This window comes from Falco rusticolus, chromosome 2 (assembly GCF_015220075.1).
Source record: "Falco rusticolus isolate bFalRus1 chromosome 2, bFalRus1.pri, whole genome shotgun sequence".
NCBI classification, from domain to species: domain Eukaryota; kingdom Metazoa; phylum Chordata; class Aves; order Falconiformes; family Falconidae; genus Falco; species Falco rusticolus.
In genome coordinates this window covers 56,731,384-56,750,556 of record NC_051188.1, presented here as the reverse complement: position 1 = coordinate 56,750,556, position 19,173 = coordinate 56,731,384, and the positions used below count along the sequence as shown (strand labels likewise).

At 41.9% G+C, this 19,173-nt stretch overlaps 1 protein-coding gene across 6 annotated transcripts in view; it reads right to left on the bottom strand.

Moving 5' to 3' along the window:
- Positions 1-19,173, bottom strand: part of FARP1 (FERM, ARH/RhoGEF and pleckstrin domain protein 1) — a 213,855-nt gene that overhangs the window by 168,736 nt on the left and 25,946 nt on the right. For all 6 annotated transcript variants that reach the window (XM_037377826.1, XM_037377829.1, XM_037377824.1 and 3 more), the window contains exon 2: positions 1,867-2,062. In XM_037377826.1, the coding sequence (XP_037233723.1) occupies positions 1,867-2,037 (171 nt within the window). In that variant the 5' untranslated portion in view covers positions 2,038-2,062. The remainder of the gene's footprint in view (positions 1-1,866; positions 2,063-19,173) is intronic.

The following is a 19,173-nucleotide window of genomic DNA, read 5'->3' as shown; positions in this document are numbered from 1 at the left end:
AAGGCTTTGGGAATCCACTCTAAGAGACTTTATAATCTAAGCATCCTGCAAATTTCACCACAAGATCTGACTTCAAAACCAACTGGGCCTTCCTTATGAAATAAAAGCCTCAGAAAATAATGATATTGATGTTTTCTGAACAGAGTTGTTTAAACACTTGGGTCTTCCAGGTGTTGCTGAAGTCTAAAAACAAAAAGTAATGTTGATGTCTTCTAATATTGAAGGTCAAAAAAATACAGTTTTCTCAAACTCCCAGAAGCAAAACTGGAGCTCCATAGGTGCACTGCATCCAAACATTACTTATGTTTGCTGCCAAACAATTTGATGAAAGGGACCTGATCTCAAAATGCTTCCTATTAAATGTTTGTTAAACAGAATTATTAACTCTTACAAAGTGCATGTAATTTCCAAAGTATGGTGAAGTAGCAGCTGTGGAGAGGAAAAAACAAGCTGCCTCTGGGATAAAATGGATATTTCTACCACATAAGATAAGCAGCACAACTTTCACTAACATTAGATAATTTATACCAGAACTACACTTTTGAACAGCGACGATTACCTAAAGACTGCTAGTTTTAGTCTGTCTGCTACAGATATTTGATAGGCATTCTGAAGGGCACAAAAGCATAACAAGTTGCTGCATACATGAGCATTTCACTTGATGACAGCTCAGTTCACACATACCTGCCTGCCAAGAGAACTTACTTTCTACTACAACAAAATCTGAGACTGAGCACACAGTCGTAGTTGGGTCACGAACAGCAGCAGAGAACAAACTAAAAACCATGTGCATGTAACATGCACAAACCAGACAAACAAAACCTTATAAACAGGTGTGTATATATATATATATATTTTCTTTTTAATGAGGATTTTTCTAGTCACAATTCCTTTCTCTTTAATACAAGGGTAATGTTTTTTTAGCGACCATAAGCACTGTCACAGAGTGTGTGTGTGATCTATGTGTCTTGTTGGCAACCCTCCATTCCACAGAAAGGAAAACTGAGCCAATGAAGGCATCAAAGTTGCCATAGCTAAATAAAACGTAAGTAGCAAAAGATGAAATTTGAACCCAGGTTTCCAGTTTCCTATTCAATGCACCCTGAGGACTTCAGAAAAATATATGTTCCAGCATATATCCGTAACAGCAACAGTGTTCAACAGCCTTACATGTTAATTACCTAAATATGGCATGTTAAAATCATTAGTGGTTACTAACAGCTAGATAGTGTAAAACAGAATCAGTCTTAAACTAACTTAAACTAATTCTTCTTATCATACACACACAAAAGCAGTAATAACTCTGTTTCCTTGGCAAATACAAACCTAGATTAATTTCAGTGAGGTATACAGAAACTTTAGATGAGTGCTTTGATTCTTTCCTTGCACTCAACGTGTGTGAGAACACTTGGTACCTGTAAGAGCCATAACAATTAGTGAAAAACTTGATTATTTCAAGTTACTATCCTAAGGACTTGCTAGAGGAAAAGAAAAAATAAATAAATCTGCATAGATCTATGGTTTACTGGATCAAGAGCAAAACAGCACCAAGAAAGTATTCTGACTGTTCAGAAAGCAGAGGAAACCACTGATGTAGTATCTGAAGAATACCACCAAAGCCTTTCACTTCTTCTGAAGCTATTCAAACAGTAACAGAATAACTATAATTTACAGTTCACTTCACTGTTTAATGTTATTCTATTGCACCATCATCTATTTAATGCTGATATAACAGCCATTTTCTCCACAACATGAATTCATTAGCCAAGGAATCACAGTTGAAATAAAAAGAGAACTAGTTTGAAAACACACTTTTTTTAGAAATGCCTGAACAATCTTCAGCCACCCCAACCTTCACATCCTTACCGGAATGTCAAAAGTTTCTTGCGTGTCATCCAGCATCTGAATTTTGATGGAGACAAGCTTTCCTGGAGGTGTCATAGGTGGTTTCTGTCCATGCTCCAAGGTACTGATCCCAGCATTTTCCTGAGCTCCTAACCGGGATCCTGCTGTTGGTCTCTGCTCTGTTTCACCCATGTTTAGGGAAACACGTTTGTGATATCTGAAAAAAGAATAAAGGGCAAAGAAGACCGTAACACTTATAAATAACGGGTTTGACACATAAGCATTACAGTATATATACTTAGAGCTAATAAATCATACAACAGTTAACACAAAATAATAAAACATTAGGGCTGGGTTTTTTTAATGTCTCTTAAGACGATAAAACCATTTAAACCTTATACTTTTCAAAATACACAGGCTAATCACCTACTGTGGGTAAGGCTGATAGACTGGCTACAGTACTGCACAATGGGAAAATACTGTACTCCTGGAAAAGGAAACAAGACCACATTGGAAACAGAGCATGACAGAACCCAGATTTTAATGAATTATGCTAATTTTTACGTTGAATCAGACTGTTATCAGCCACAGCCAGGGGTCCTGGAGAAGGGAATAAGGTGAGGACAGCAGGTGGGACAACTCACCACTTACTATTGTTCTCTCTTGGCTATATCAGTATTTTTTCCTTTGGTCCTTCCAGCCTTCCCTGGCCCTGTGCAGCTGCCACCTTGCTTAAGAGTCTGCGAAGCTGGAAAGCCAAAGGGGTACAAGGTAACCCCAATTACACGGCCTAAATATTTTGTTTCCTTCAGGGACCAGAGCTGCTCTAGAACCTGGAACCCAGGTTGATCCTACTGATGGGCCAATGACTGTGGGGACATGCTACTGGAAAGGCCAGAAAAAGCCAGAGCAGTAACAATGGTTGGGAAAAGCATGGGAAAACTGATTTCCCATGGAGCTCTGTAAGCAGAAGGGGAACACCAAGGAACGTGTCCCTTGCTGTACTAGGGGAAGGCTATGCCTGCACCACCCACTGAATGTAGATGTCTGCTTCATATCCATGGAAAGTAACCTCAGAAACTGGCTTGCTAATTTTGTTGCTGTGCAGCTTTCACACCACATTACACAGCATGTTTCTGCTCAGTAAGTATTCTATCCCAAAAAGGGAGCAGAGCTACAGCAGTGGTTCACTGTGTTTTTTCATTATCTGGCACAAATTTGAACTTTCTTTTTTAATTCAAGGACCATTAGTTTTACTTGTCAATCATTACACGCCATACTAGAATTTTATTTCACTTCTTCGCACCTGCCTTTTGACACTTTAGCTGGGTTTCTGATGAAACCCACTGCTACTGTCTATTTATCTTTCTTGGTAATTGCATTTTCATTCTGCATGACTTTTATATGCTGATCAATGACCATTAAAAAAAACACGTAGCACACTGAAAAAATGGAAATGTAACTTTCCAGCTGAACAGAGGCACAGGAAAAATACTGCCAATCATTGCCTGACTTTAAGGTGACAACTATTGAGAAGCCTATGGGAAAAATAGGCAGCATGAGACAGCCTATGTATTAGTGAATGCATCACTAGTTCTACAGTATACTATAAAGAAGAGTGCCAGGTAATAAGACACCAGTTCCCTCCATAAGGGCAGAATAAAATCAATCCTGTCTTCGGCAGGATACACTATTTACTACACATCACTCTTCCTTGTCCTGACTAATCTGTTCCCACAGATTTTTTTACACAGCAAGTAGCTTGGAGTAAAAATTTTTAATACAGCACTTTGATTAAAAAAGTGTCACCTGAGAAGGAAGGGAATGAAAAATTAGAGATTGCGTACTTCTACTTATCAGTTCAACAGGCACAAGTGAAGGAGAACAAAAAACTGCAAAGTTTTGCAATGAATTGGCCCCACCCTACCCATCAAAGCTGGAAAGATACCAGTGAAACCTCCCCAAGCACATGACAAACACTACTGGAGAGGCAAAATTTTCCTCAATTGGCATTGTAATCTAAAATGTACAAGGTGTCAATTAAATTTATTTTATTCTTTAGAATTAATTAATTTAATTTTTTTATGATACAAAGTGCCAACAAGAAAGCTGTAATTGAAGGCAGGAATTCCAGAAGAAAAGACACCAAGCTCTATATAGCAAGACTCCAGGCCTGCTTGCAAATAAATCTGATTTTCCTGCGTGTGAAACACAAAGAACCACTTAAAAAGGTAACACACATACCCAGTCTGGAAGTGCCATTACACACAAAGATACTGGTCCATGTCCTTATTAATTCAAAAACCGTTTTAAGAGCTCTTCTGAAGTCACCATATGGCACAGACAACACCAACATGGCAGAAAGGACCTCCGCAATTGCTGTGTTACTATAGTAGTTTTTGGCTAGGTGCAGACATTTAAAGTGGATGAAGAAGAAATACGTTCTTTCCATTAAATCCTAAACATAGGGAATCAATCCAGTCAGTTCAAGTGACACCATTAAATAATCAATGCAAGGAAATATTACAGAGCTTGAACCTTTATATAAATGTTATTCTAATGAGTTGATCTAGTGGCCCCTATACACATTCAGGCAGGCCAGTAAACTTAGTGAAACAAGAAAATAAGACCCAAATTTAGAAGCCAAAAAAATGATGGAGAAAGGGAAACAACAAACCACTCCATATATACAGCTGAGGGGTCACTCTGATTCAGACAGTGAACTACAGCCACAGAATGCAACAGAAGAGTATTCAGCAGATATAGAGCAAACCTGGTGGGATTAGGATACCTAATGTCTGTCACGATGAGGAGAAGGATCAAGTTGGGACAGAGGATGGAGAATTTTAAAGACACCTACAGTAGAAAGATGACATTGATGAATTGGGGAGGGTATTAATGGAGAAGAAAGAGCAGTGGCAAACAGACTCCAATACACATTGTAAGCAAAACATAAGCGGAGGTAGATAACTAGTACAGGAGCAAAGACAGTGGCAAAAAAGGACTCATTTGAACTCTGAAAATTAGGAGTTTCTGCCCGCTAGTTTTTACAGCTGATGAAACCCAAGGCAAAAATTGCATCTACTGTTTCTGCTGCAGATTCGCTGGGTATCAGGGCCCTTCTCAGTAGTGCTGTAGCATCTGCAAAGACACAGAGAGACCACCGCAGAGAACTAACCTGCATCCTAACCTGCACAAGGGAAGAAGTTACCCAAGAGATCAGAGCTGCACATGCAGGAGCCTTGGCTCCTCCTGCTCCTTCCCAGCTCCCAGTCATGCAGTGCTGCCTGATGCCATGCACTGACTCCCACCCTCATCAGACCCTTCAGTGAGCTAACAAACCTCTCTAACCCAAAAGAAAACAATTCAGTGTTTTATTCTTTGCTGGAGCAAATTAACAAGAGCAAATTAAATCAGCTCTCAGCAGACTGGCAAACCTAACCGCAGGGTGAGGTAAGCCCAGCCAGGTGCTGGCAGGCCACTAGACTGGCTCAGGCCATCCCACCTAACTCTACCTGGAACACCTGGAAGGCATAAAGCTACAACTGCCATAAGATAGATTAGTAAACAGGATTCTGTCCTAATCACACATTAACAATCCTTTTACACAGAAAATAAATGTTCAGATGACAATTTTAAAGTTCTGTACATACTTACGCAGTAGCTGGACCAAGGCTGCAATGTGGTTCAGCATAAAGCCATTTTAGTTACCAGTGTTTAAAGCAGGGGCATTTTGCAGCATCAGAAAGGTTCAGGCCAAATAAAATTTCAACACATTTTTCTTTGGCAGGATGCAAAAATAATCAAACTGACCTAGTCTAAAGGGAGCTAGGAGTATAAACCACACTTTTTTTTGGAGGGGGGGGAGGGAAATGGGAATAAAGAGTTACAAAAATTACGGAATACTTAGGAAAAGAGAAGCAATAAACCACTGTTAGAAACAGGAACAGATCTCACGTTGGAATAGTTGCTAACCCAATCTGTTAACTACACTGCTCTTCTAGGTCAGACAATGAGGTTTGGACATTTGATGCAAGAGGTTCCCAAAGTCTGAAGACTCCTGTTATAGGGGAGAATGGTAGCAGATTGTATAGGTCTTTTCCACTAATTTTGCTTTGCTTAAACACATTTTTGCAGCACAAAACAGAAGACAGCACACTGTTTACTATACTCCTTTCAAAGGCGGGGAAGCCTGAGGTACAGTGGGATGACTTGACTGGCCTGTAAAGCCACCAAGCAGACCCACCACGAAGCTAAAGCTGCAGTCAAGGCCTCTTAAGATGCTGGCCCAACAGTCCCCCAGATCATATGGCAACGAAACATTTGGAAGAGATTAAGGTAATTAATCTGTGAGATGACTCAAACTGACTCAAGGGCTTATAAACCATCAGCAAAAACTAGCAATGCACCAGAGGACTAGAAAGGAGCAAATTCAATCCAGATCTTCCAAAGGATAACAAAAACGAAGCAGCAAGGAGAAAGAGGGGCAATCCAGGCAAACTGCTCACATGTGTTTTTAACTCTCTGCTTCCTATAAAACTTTTGGAAAGCTTCAGCTGTGGAGAGGACTACAGTGAATACTGCTAGCTAACGCTCCTGTCAAGTACCCATCTTCAGTTCTATGCACTTTCATATTTGCAGAAAAACACGGAACTTGACCAATTGGAGTAAGTTTAACGAATCATAATAAATAAGTTAAAAGACAGGATAATATGCACAGGTCACACATGGAAGGCTCAGAGAGAGCAGCTGTGGCAAATCCAACCGCAAGGGTGAAGATGCCACCTTCTCTCCGAAGCCCTGCCAGTCCACCCCTGGACCAGACATCAACGCGCCAAAGCGGAGGAAGCAGGACATGTCTGCACCTCAGCTGCCCACAGCACAGGCCAATTTATCAACTGAGCCCACTTCTCATATGATGTGCTGATCCTTTGCATTTCCTTTTCCCTTTCCATGGACAACAGCAAAGTAGGTATAGATACATAGCCCTGCCAGAAGCACCGAGCAGACCAGCCCTGTACACCTTCAGTAAGGGAAAATTCTGTACCTGCAGCAAAAATTGTCAATGAAGCTGCATTTTCGTTAATATATCAGAATCACCAAATATGTGAGATGAGAGAGCAAGTTTCTTGAACCCACATTAAAGAAATATAATAAAATAATATAACAAGGGAAGAGGACCAGAAAGACTGAAACTGAATTCAGTCTGAAATGATGGGGGACAGAGGGCCAATACGGCTCAGGTTTTCATATTTTGCAAAACATTATCCCAGTTAATTTCCAAGTCCATGGCAGGCTTATAGAAAGCAAATACATCAATTACAAAAATTTAACTTGTTCATCTAAATAACACTAATGTGACTAAACCACAAATTTTGGAAGTTACAATGAATCAACGCAAAAGAAACTATCCCCAGCGCTTGCTCAGCAGACAGCTGATGCACACCAGGTGCAGCAGTGGAAGTCAACTGGTGAGGTAGCAGACCGAATGCACACAGCTAGCTAATGCAGGAATAAATGGCAAATTTTCAAGTCATGCTAAATGAAGTGACGGGATCAGTCCCATTCCAGCCAACCAAACAATAACCAAGATCAGCTTCTTGAGCAGGAGTCACCACGTACCACATGGGACAGCTGTTTGGGAATACCTAGAGGTGACAGATTTATCATTTTCACAAACACAAAACAAATATGTTCTGTAGGAAGGAGAAGTCCACAGCAGAGAAGGGGGAATTTTTTTGAAAGCTTTGAAGTCACCATCATCTTATGAATCTTTGGCAGTTTCTCATGGGAGAATATCAAAGATTTCTTAGAAAAATCTTCTCTTTTGAAGTCTTGATTTTCTTAAGGAGCTACCAAAACCCACAAGCATCCATCTAACACAACATTCTTGCTTCACATTATTCTGCACAGAACCTCACACCCTCTTGAAATTACACAAAGGTCCTTAGAAAGAAAAATATACATTAGAAATCTGACATATCCAGAATTTTTTCATTAGGCTAATGGACCAGCATTTTTGTGGAAGCAAAGAAATGTGACACCAAAAGCTCTTAATAGAAGAACAGCCTAAGCAGGAAGGGCGGTACTACAGGCACAGCTGCTGGGCATCTGCTTCTCTGCTTGCAACCAGCAGACTAAGCTTGGCTGCTCAGCTTCTAATGGAAACGTTAAAACTGAAGGTGGTTTATGGACTCATGTTCAGACTCCTGTCTGACCTTTCTGCTCACGTCTACAATACTCAGATAGAGAAGGAAGCATTATAAAAAGCCAACTCTTCTGTACCATTGGGCTGTATTCTGGAATTAAAAAAGTTAGCATTGTAAACGATGGCTGCTTCATGAAGTCAGAAGTAGGGAGGCTCTAGGTGAGCTATGGTCAAGAAGATCAGTATTACAGGCTCATGTCTAATCTTCTGTACAATCAGTGAAGAACAGGATGGAAGGGGAGCTCCTTAAATGGCCTTAATTTCTAAACACTTCTTTTTTTCTCCCCTGTCCCTAAAGACACAGAAAATTAACCTCTTAAAACCTGCTGCCCAAGAAAACACCATGGCCATCTACTTTCTGCAAGTCTCACAACCAGATACTTTAGCATTCTGTAAACTTCCTAAAATTTGCAACATTAAGAAATGCCCTCAATTAAGCCAGAATATCCTTACAGAATAAAATGTATCACCTGTCATGAAAAGAAAGACAGCCCACAAAGTTGTCCACCTTCAGACTCTGAAAACCTCTAAATCACGCTGTCTAATCCCTTGACTCAGGTACTAGGGCATGGTCACGCAAAGCATAGACGAAGTACTCAGATTTGTAGAGCAATACAGTACACTTAGTTGTTAACACCAAACTAGCTAGAACATGAAACCAATGTCAAATTTAGGGACCTAAGCAGTAAGTAACACAAAGCTATACAAACTCCAGACTATTCAATACACTGATAATGTAGCCTGAAATCCAGAAAAATGAACATTTATGTACGTATAGGACAAAAAAACCCCACCTCTTGCAAGCCTATCAGCACAGCATTCAGCAATACTGAATTCATTACAGCTTCTACCTTTAGGGCCATTCAGCTTCCAACCGGAGCTCATTTATCTTCATTGCATTCAGGTCCTAAAGCTGTTTGCAATTCTGTGGCGCTAGCAGCTGTCCCAGATTCCAAGTCTTCTGCCAGATGTCAGCAAAGAGCAGTCCCATCCCACATAAATCCGATGTATGCTATCTTTTTTCCTCAACCACACACCTGTCAGTAGATATAGCAACAAGTGCAGTAATAGATTTCTGTATGCTTTTGCAATTGCCTCTGTGAAAAACCTCATCTCTTAAGCATAAATACAGATTGTTCTGTGAATCAAGCCAGCCTAGCATACAAATATTTATTTTTTAAACCCACAAAACTGGAATTACTTTTGATGACTCTCAATGATATTAAACAAGACAGTAAACATACTGATTCACTGTGTGCTATGGGCTCCGGACAACCTTGCATTACAAACTTGCTGCAGTCAAGGAACGTGTATTTTTTCCTCCCTGCACATTGCATAAGCAAGAAGAGCCACTGCATACATGTAAGTGAGCAACTGTATAACCGAAGCCTTCATATGCTCAGCCTCCCAAAAGAATCCTCTGGAAACCTCTTCATGCAAGTTACCCTTGGGACTGGTTGTGGCCATTTCCCAACTTCCAGGGACTTGTCTTCACTATTTATTCTTCACTACCTCTTCGTGGTACCCTTGTACAATGATCAATGCTATTTACTTAAATCAGGAATGCCAATATCCTAGTCAAACCAACACAGCCAATTTTAAAGTTTTCCTTTAAAAAGGCCCCGTACAAACAATTCTGGCTGTTCCTGGAAGGAAAATTAATGTCTCATCTGCTAAGCCAAGGGACTGCTTAGTTCCAATTGCTCAGTTAGTGACTCTCCCTCAACAAGTGTGTTTTGCCTTCAAATCCAAAGGCATGGTCTGAGCAAAATGGGGAGCTCCTGGAGCCATGAATCCCTTAATAGGCCAAAGGGAGATATCTCTACACAAATGCTTCGTTTATAGACACATTAGAATTTGAATTAAATATTACCCACTTGCTTTGCATATGTGTTTGCAACTTGTATGTGAAGTTCAACACACTGTTTTTCCTTTGAAAATACCCTGCCACTTTACATCCCCAATTGAAGACCACACCTTTTCTACAGAATTTGTTTTATCGCAGGGCAGGGGAAGAGCATTTCTTCTTTACTGTGAAACTCACCAGCTGCTTTCTGAGATGCTTTTCAACCTGTTGCAAAACTGCCTGCATAAGAAATGATGCTTAGGAATAAGATGCAAGCTACTGGTATCATATCTTTGATTTCATTGACATCCCTTTCATTTCTGGAAGTGCCAATTCTATCACTAAAATCTATAAAAAAAGTGAAACTCAACATGCTTGCACAAGTGACAAAATGCAATTTAAAACAAAAACTAATTCGAGGTGAGGGGGGAGGAATTAGGAGTAAAGAGTGTATGAAATGCATGTTGAAGTCACCCAGATAGTCCTTTACTTATGATAAAATCTAATTTGGAAGTGACAAAGTACATGTTATCATTTTACGAAGACCTAAAGTATTTTAAAATTGAGATACAAAACCATCATGATGTGGGCAAAAAGCTATTTCACATTATGGACAGAAAGACAGACTGTGGAAGCTTTATTGCCACATGGTAAATGCTAGCAACATACAAAAAGAGTTGAAGAAAACTTTTCTCTCCTCTGTTCCCAGCCAGCACAGATTTTCTTGATCAACTGGGTCATCATCTGAGCCCAGTTTATCACTGGAAAACACATGCAAAGTGGGTAAGAACTTAAATCAGTTTGGTGGTTCAATAGTAGTACAAATCATTCTTGAAGCCATTGAAAGCATTTTCCAAAACCCTTTCATGCCATCACTCTGCATAAATAAAGCTGTTGCACCAGCTGGAGTGCTCTGGGCTCATTCACCCATACAACACCTCATGTGAAAGCCAAGCCGAATGTGCTTATACTAAAAGAAAGTAATCTGATTTACTTCCAGATTTAACAGAATTCTGAAAGGGATCCAGCAACTCATACCCAGCCTCAAGCATAACGTAGACGTTTTCCATCAAATAAAAACATGTCAAAAGAATAAATAACACACTACATTAATACTACTGTTCAGCAGTTGGGGGAAAATCTGATACAGTCCTGTTTTTGAGAAATGAAACAGCTCAGGGGAAGTGGTGTTTCTCTGAACCAAGTATGACTATATAGTAGAGGTATTCACACTGCCTAAATGCAAGCTGGCTCCTCCAGAGAGCTGTTAAGCCCCAGAGGCTAATTCAGGTGTTCAGTGTCCCTCCAGAGGAGCTTCTGCCTTCCTTGAGCATGTGGAGCCCTAGCAGAAGACCAAAATGTACCAGGGTCAGCATGCCAAGAGTCTGTTCACTCTCCTGTTGACAGAGATCAGTTACAATCCATTGCACTGATGGAGTGTTGCATGAGTACGGATCAGAAGCTCATGAGCTTGCCACCACACACGCCGTGCTGCACAAAGTGGGTACCCTGATGGCCCAGTGGCTCAAAACCACAGAGAACAACGATATCAGTGTTCAGCATTATGCACCTGGGAAAGATGCCTATGCAAACATGTTAAACTGAAGCCATAATGGCCTTTACTAGTTTCCTTTTGCCCAAACCTTGTGATCAGAATCCCACAAAATTATTACACACATCTTCCACAAGGAAAAACATATTTATGGTCACTGTTGTATGCTCAGTATACAACCCGCTATAAAACCAGAAAAAATTCCTACAAGCTTTAAATATTTAAACATCTGTTCCCAAAAGACTTTTTTTAAGTTTGTAAAAATGCTTGATATAATTGAATAGACAATGATTATTTTTTTTAAATTAAGTCTTTCAACAGAAGCATTTATTATGCTCAACCAAGAAAATACCACACTTGGTAAATGACACAGTTACCAGTAAGAAATGCTCATAACATCAAGGAAAAAAATTGCTTTATGTACTACTGTTTAGAAAACCCCTAGGAAAAAAAACCAAACAAAAAAACCAAACAAAAATCTTGAATCCCTGGAGAAAGTCTACCTGTGCTGAACAGCACAGTCTAGATGCTGTCTGTCCCTCTTTGACAACAGCTCTCCTGATCTTTCAGGACACAGTACTTTTCTGTCTTTAGACAACTGATAACACTGTATTTATTCCATGAACAGCTATCAGAGATACCATAAGACAGAGACATGGATATAATTGCTGCCACAGTTAAGTAGTTAAGTCCTCATTTTATGTATAGCTAAAATATAAGTATTATATACACTGCATGAAGACAGACAAGGGTTGGTTTTCATGTAAGACAGATTTAGACCAAAAAAGCTGTTGTGCCTGCAGAATAAACTGCTTTTCCCACTGTACCTTACTTCACAATGAAAACTGGCATAAATTACTCCAAAGCATAGCACTAATAGTGACAGCTTTAGAAGCTGTACCTAGAGAAGGGCTTACCTGTTCAACCAGCCCATTGTGCCTTTATCAACAAACCTGTTTTCAGTGCAGATTATGTGGTTTCTGTTACATTTCAAAACTAATTACTTACTTGCTTAGAAGCGTGAAAAAAGCATTATCTGTGGAATCCGTACTTTTTACTACTGAATGGAACAGTGGAAAGCATCAATCCTCTTGTTCTGTTCTCTTCCTTGCAGAGTTTGCAAGGAGAGAAAGCAGAAATACTGCCAAAGCAGCCCGCTGCTCTGCACTGACCTCCTCAAAATATCATTGGAAGGGACACTCCAAAACAGCCTTTACAATATAAGCAGGACGAAGAGGCATAAGACTCAGATTCTTTTTTAAAATTAAGATATCAAGAGGTAGAAGCTGTCAGTGAAAGATCAAGCAGAAAGAGGGACATACTAAAAAATGCATTTCAAACCATTCAAAGTGAATGCTGACTGAAAGATTTTGACGGGTCCTCTCATTAAATATCAGGCTCCCAGTAAAGCAGCATGGCAGGGCGCACAGGCTCACCAGGGAGACTGGGTATTAGATTGCTCTTCCTTCCCTTGGAGAACATCCTACACTCCTCATATTCCTTTCTTGGCTCCCGAGTCTCAAGTTAACTTTAGATTATGCTGAACACGGAAAGCAGCTTTTATACCCACATCCAACAGTGGTACACAGCATACTCATGGCAGGCAAAGACCTCTAAAGAGTAAATAGCTAGTATCTCCCAGGAGTTTTTCCTTGCTGAGCATGCTGGAACTCCGCACCCTTTCTCAATGGCAGGGCAAGGTCTCCTCGCAGAGCGGGTGAGCACGCGTCAGCCCAGGCACAGAGGAGCCCAAGACGCCTTTCATTTCCATGGCTGCCTGAACTGGAGCAGGTCCAGGCCCTGGAGCGGGTCCAGACCCTGGAGAGGAGGGAGCCCATCTATCCTGCACTGGCCACGGCAGGGCTGCCAGCAGCCGGGCAGCGAAGAAGCGGAAGGCGTGCATCTGGAGCACAGCAGGGACGAGCGCCAGACCCGAGGGAGGCGAAGGAGCAGACTGGGACAAGGGCCCGAAACAGGAGCGGGAGAGAGCGAACAGGGCAGGGAAGGGAGCCAGGGATCCTGAGGCAGTGTGCAAAACAAGGCAGGAAGGGGGAAAAAGGGGACTGAATGTGAGAGAAAAACTGTACAAAGACAGGGAAGTGGGGGCTGGAACTGGCAAGATACCAGGTTTCTGACAATGAGTCTGGCAGGGAGGAGAAATGGCAGGTGAAAGGTAAGAGAGTAAGAAGCTGAGAACTGGAGACGGGCTCCAAAAAGTGCAAAAGGATTGTCAGGAAGGGCCAAACAAATGAGAGAGAGGAAAAAAGTGCTCTTTGATGAAGGACTAATTCCATGTCCTTCCAGAGCTGGGACCTAAAGTCAACAGTCCTGTCCAGCACGTGTGCAACAGCTCAGGGGCCTCTCTCCCCCCACAGCAGAGCGCCACACTGAGGAGCACGATGGGCTGCTGCTGCTGCCACTCACATCTCCCGCCCCACTGCCAGAAATCTCTTGTGAGGGTATAAAATTTACAGCTACTATGGCACTTTTCATTTTTGAACAGAACAGATTTTCATTTTTTTCTTTAAATAAGGGAAAACTACACACCTTAACAGGAGGAGTTAAGAATCAGGAATTGTTGGCGCTTAAGCATGCCAAAAACCACAAGTTACCCCCTCCTGTTCTTGCACACCATAATCTTCACCAATCTCCCTCCTTGGCCTTGCCAAAGACCACTCTGCCCCTTGCTCCGCACAGGGGAACACAGCCAGCTACAGGGAATGTACTCGGGATTTATGTTTTCCACCCTGTTCTATCCTTAAGGCTTATTAACTACTTGTACTCTGCTGTTAAGGCAGAACTAACAAATATCTTTCTGTGCTTTCTGTATAGCAGGCTGATTTACTCTCTCAAAAAGTACTTTAACTTCACAATACCCTTGCGAGAGGAGAAGGCATCACATTATCCTTTCTTCCTATATGGGGAATTACAGACAGAAACTCCAGGTCCTCAAAACACATAGATATTGGCTCCACTGGGAGCTTGGAGTCTAAATCCATTTATTGATGTAGGTCAAACAGACTGACGTCCCAAGCAAACCCACTGCTTCTGTATTCCCAAAGCGAGACTGTTAGGGCCAAATCATTCTTCAATTATTCCACACAACCTGCAGCTTTCTTTACATATGATTACAGATCCTTTTACTACAGGCTGCACCCAGGAGTATGAGGCTTTCTGAAAATTAGCTTATGGACCTCAAATTTATCAACAGTTTAAACATTTTCTGGGTGTTTAAGTCACTTCCTAAGAACGGTGGGAACTGTCAAGAATTGACTCCAGCTCCTTAAAAACATGAGGCCATCAGCTCTCTTCAGCCACCCTCCTCTTCTATCATCCGCAAAAAACAAGGAATGAGACCTTTCTCACAGACAATGTAATATACAGCAGTGTGCTGCTGTAGAAGAACTACCATACCCAACAAACAAGACAGAGATTATGAGATGGGAAAAAACTTGATTAAATAATTAAAGGTTGTGTCTTAAGTCACAAAAAGGGAGAATTACACTTTTCACTATGGACTTTTGCTTTGCAACATTTATCATGTTCTTTAAATAGCATCTGATCTATAATGATATTTGAAGTATTAAGATGCATTGACTTCTTGAGCAAACTTTAAAGAAAGCAGACATGATGACTGGCACTACCTCGACGGTCCGTAAGACAGTATCCTTAATTTCCATACCTCCTGAATATGAATACACCAGTTCCTACGAAGTCTACAACTGAAGCATCTGCCTCCAAATAACACCTCATTATCCAGACAAAACAAACACCATGTAATTTGATGCTTTCAGCATTGCTTTCACCTTGCCTTCAATTTCTCTACCCTTGTAGATGCACACAGCAACCTGAGAGCTCCTCCACATATACACCGCCCCATCTCTGCTTCTAGCCACCCATGCCCCCACCCCACCCCCAGACACACACATGCCCACCCCCCAGTCTCTGCATCTTTCGATGGAGGAGGTGAGCACTTGTGCAAAGCTCCCGACATATTTCAGGAGCATTCTCATGTGGACTGCACTGGTGCGCAGTGAGCGGAGCAAGGAAGTGGCTGGAAGGGTTGGAGGGAACAAAAATGGATGGGAGGGGAAAGAGATGATCAACTACTGTGAGTTGATGTAATGATATGCAGGTTGACTTATTTTATGTAAATTCATGTATAGAATATTTCCAGGGGTTTAAATCATTACAGCAGAAGGAAGGTCCACTTAAGGAATACATAAACATCTGCCAGGTATGGAGAATTTTCCCCTCTATCATCAGACAAGATTATATTTTCACAGGGTCACTAACATGGCCAGGCTGCAATCTGGGCTGGCCTGCATGAAGCAGTCTGCACTTCTTCCCAGAGAGCATGTGACAGATGGTAGTCACCCTTTCATCCCTGGGGGCCTCTAGGAACTACCTCAGCTTCAAGTTAGATTGGGAAACTGAAAAATCACTAAATGTGAAAACACCACATTGCTACCCCCTTACAGCCAGGAAGCCCTCTATTTTGCGGAAATCCCAGTGTGCATCGTTCAAAAGGATGGCAAATTTGCCTCCACTCCAAATAAAACAGAGCAGTTCTTCAGAACAACAAAACAGCCACCCCAACCCACCCCTGCCCTATACTGGTGATGCACAGGCCAAGGCAGGTCCCTGCCTCTGTAGAAGGCTGAGAAGGCACATCTCCCTCATCTGTACTTGGGGGCTGCTTTTCTCCTGCTTTCCAGCTGCCAAAGCCCGGCACATAAATACCGCAGAATATCACACAGAGGAGCAGGAAAGCGTAGGCAATGTTGCAGCTACCAAATGCAATGCAGCGTGCAAGCAACAGAAAAGACTTCATAGCAAAACATCAAAAATTCAACTGCCAGACCCTACAAACACACACTCCTGGATAAGGTTTAATCTCTTCTGAACAGCAGTCTTCCCTTAAGTTGTCCTATCAATGGTCTTAGCTATCCTGTACAACTTTCTTCCTAAATATACAAATTTTGTCCAACATGGTATATGGAAAAAGAAGCCATTAACTGATCAGTTCAGAAATACAGGAAAATCTGGAAGTATTTACAACCAGTAAATAAGCCCAAAAGTGAAGGAAATGGCAATACTTTGCAGCCATTTACTAACACATTTTTGCACCCTGACATCACATCAGCCCTCCACCAATTAGTCACCACAGAGAAAAGTTAGGGCACCCTGACCACAGAAGCAGCAGCAGGAAGAAAAAAAAGGCCTGGTACCAGCAGGAACACATACAAATCAGTAAACTTACCACACCTTCTCTTGAGCAGTCAAAGCCTTGGTCATGAAAAATGGAACGGCAGAACTGACACCTTGTTTGCCATACAGTCTGCTAAGAGATCACACAGGATTTTTCCCCCTTTGCACTTCAACCCGTAATGTGTTCCCTTTGCTCCAAAACCTGTCACTAAAAGATATGAGTCAACAAGTCTGCTGTGGGGCTGTTTACTTGCCTTCCAACATAAATTGGCACGCTGCAAGCCTCAGGAGTTGCACATCAAATACAGGCCCTGTAACACAGTATCTCCCCCCTCTCAGCTTTTGGCCCATGAATTCAACAGGAAGCAATGCAGGAAATCCAAGGCATCGGTGTGATTCCAATCCATGCCCTTCCTGTCTGGGGAGAGAGATCTAAAAGCATCCAGGACTCTGCTAACAGAAACAGTCAACACCTCTGCTGAAGGCGAGGGGGAGGGAAATTCAACTACCCAACCCAAAGCTAAACATAGTTTAGCCAGCACACATCAGAAGAGACCATACTAACAGCCAACCAGCATTCCAGTTCCGTTTTTCTGATGTACACAGACAAACAACACTGCAACCAGGAGGCAGTGCAGCCATGCCCAAGCCAGCTTTACAGAAGCCAGCCAAGGCTGTGTAACTGTCGTGCTATCTCAGCACAGATACCAAGAAGGGGAAGCAGCAGTCACCCCGTTTGCCTGCTCTAGCTTCTTGCGGCTGCAGACCAGGTGCTGTAATACACAAAGCAGCAGTTTAAAACTTGTCCTGCTAGTTACAACCATGATCCTTAACCTGTTTGCAACATCCTAGTTGTGAGGCTGCAGGACACACAGTCAAGCAGTAAGCCTGACTCTGGCAGAGAAGCCTTTCCAGGCAGCAGCGCAGGCTGCTACTAAACATGCACCGTCATGTACTCTGTACATTTCCCCTGCTGAGCACAAGGCAATATCAAGGTTGTAATTTTCAAAGGTATCCCCAGGATGGCCCCTCACACCACTTGGACTATTGCACCAGTTTGTAATAAGCTACAGTCTACTAGAGCAGCACTACTCAAGTGTAGGAGAGAGGAGCAGGAGGCAATAGCCTTGGCACACAACCAGGGAAGTCACTCCCCAATGTATTAGATACTACGATGAACTTTACTCTTTCAAACAAAACGTCAAATAAATTTGGTTGACCTGTCAGTCAGTAAATCCTTAACAACAAAAACATGCAAACAAAAAAGAAAATTCCAATTAGTTAGAGAGCCGGGGGAGGGAGAGAAGGGAAGAGAATATTCTTTCCTGTATCTATTTTTAGGCTATGTAAGGCTGTCTGAAACCATGGCAATGAACCTGCTATAAATCCCCTCACCAGCTCGATGTTTTGTTTCCTTATAGACAAGGATAAATGAGCGCGTACTACGGATTAAATGGTCTAAACCAGAAATGAATCAACTAACAGGCTACTGGAAATGCTTTTGTCAGTTATGAAAACTACAGGTTAAGAGAGGCGGGAGCAGCTCAACCACTCAACAATCTCATACTGAGTAAGAAATCCTTCAGAGCCCTAATGAACAGCACTGAAGTGGGATCAGCCTCAAGGCTGCATGTCTCTGCCACCATCTGCTTCTGGCTGTACTCTCACATCAATAATTGCACCCTCAGTGCACAGATTCATTCTTCGGGCTGGGCCCCCGTGCCTCCGGCTGTGGTGCTCCATACCCCCACCTCATCATTACCTTTACTCCATCAGCAGAGCTGTTAGCCAGGCTGCCCTCTTAAAATGGTCCAGTGCTGAGGTACAGGCTTGAAGGAGCAGATGACCTGGCAGCACCGAGACAGCAGGTACCAGGCACCTGAAGCTTCTGATCACTTACCCAACTGCTTTGGCTAACTGTACACAAAGTTTGCAAGCCTTTCTACACCAAGGGAGAGTTTCTGAAAGAGAATGATGGTCTTGCACTTACTGAGGCACAAATATTATTGCATTAAACAAACAAACAAGTAAGTACCTGATCAAATTTTTACACGTGCTATACAGCTACACTCAATATAACTGCCATCAAAGAAAGAAAAAATATCAGGGTCAATGACAATTTCCGGGCTGATGGGGAACACCCCCTCAGTCTCCCCCCAGGATTGTAAGTAAAAGCTTGGATTTGTATCCTGATTGGTTTAAAAGGGAAAAATACCACCTTCACTTTCATCCTACCCTATGACCTAAATATGGTGTTTATCCCACTGTTTGACACTGTGTGAAGAATGACAGCAATCACCTGGTAAAATTGTGGCTCAAAGGTAATTGCTGCACCCATATGTAATTTTTCTAGTGCTTCTTATTAAAAAGAATACAAGGGAGAGAAGGAAACCAGCAGATACATTTAAAAAAAAAAAAAAAAAGGTATACTCCTCTGGCTTTGGAAAAAACCAGCAAAACAAGAAAGTAGGGGTGAAAAAATACTTACCCTCTTTTGGCATTTAAATGAGA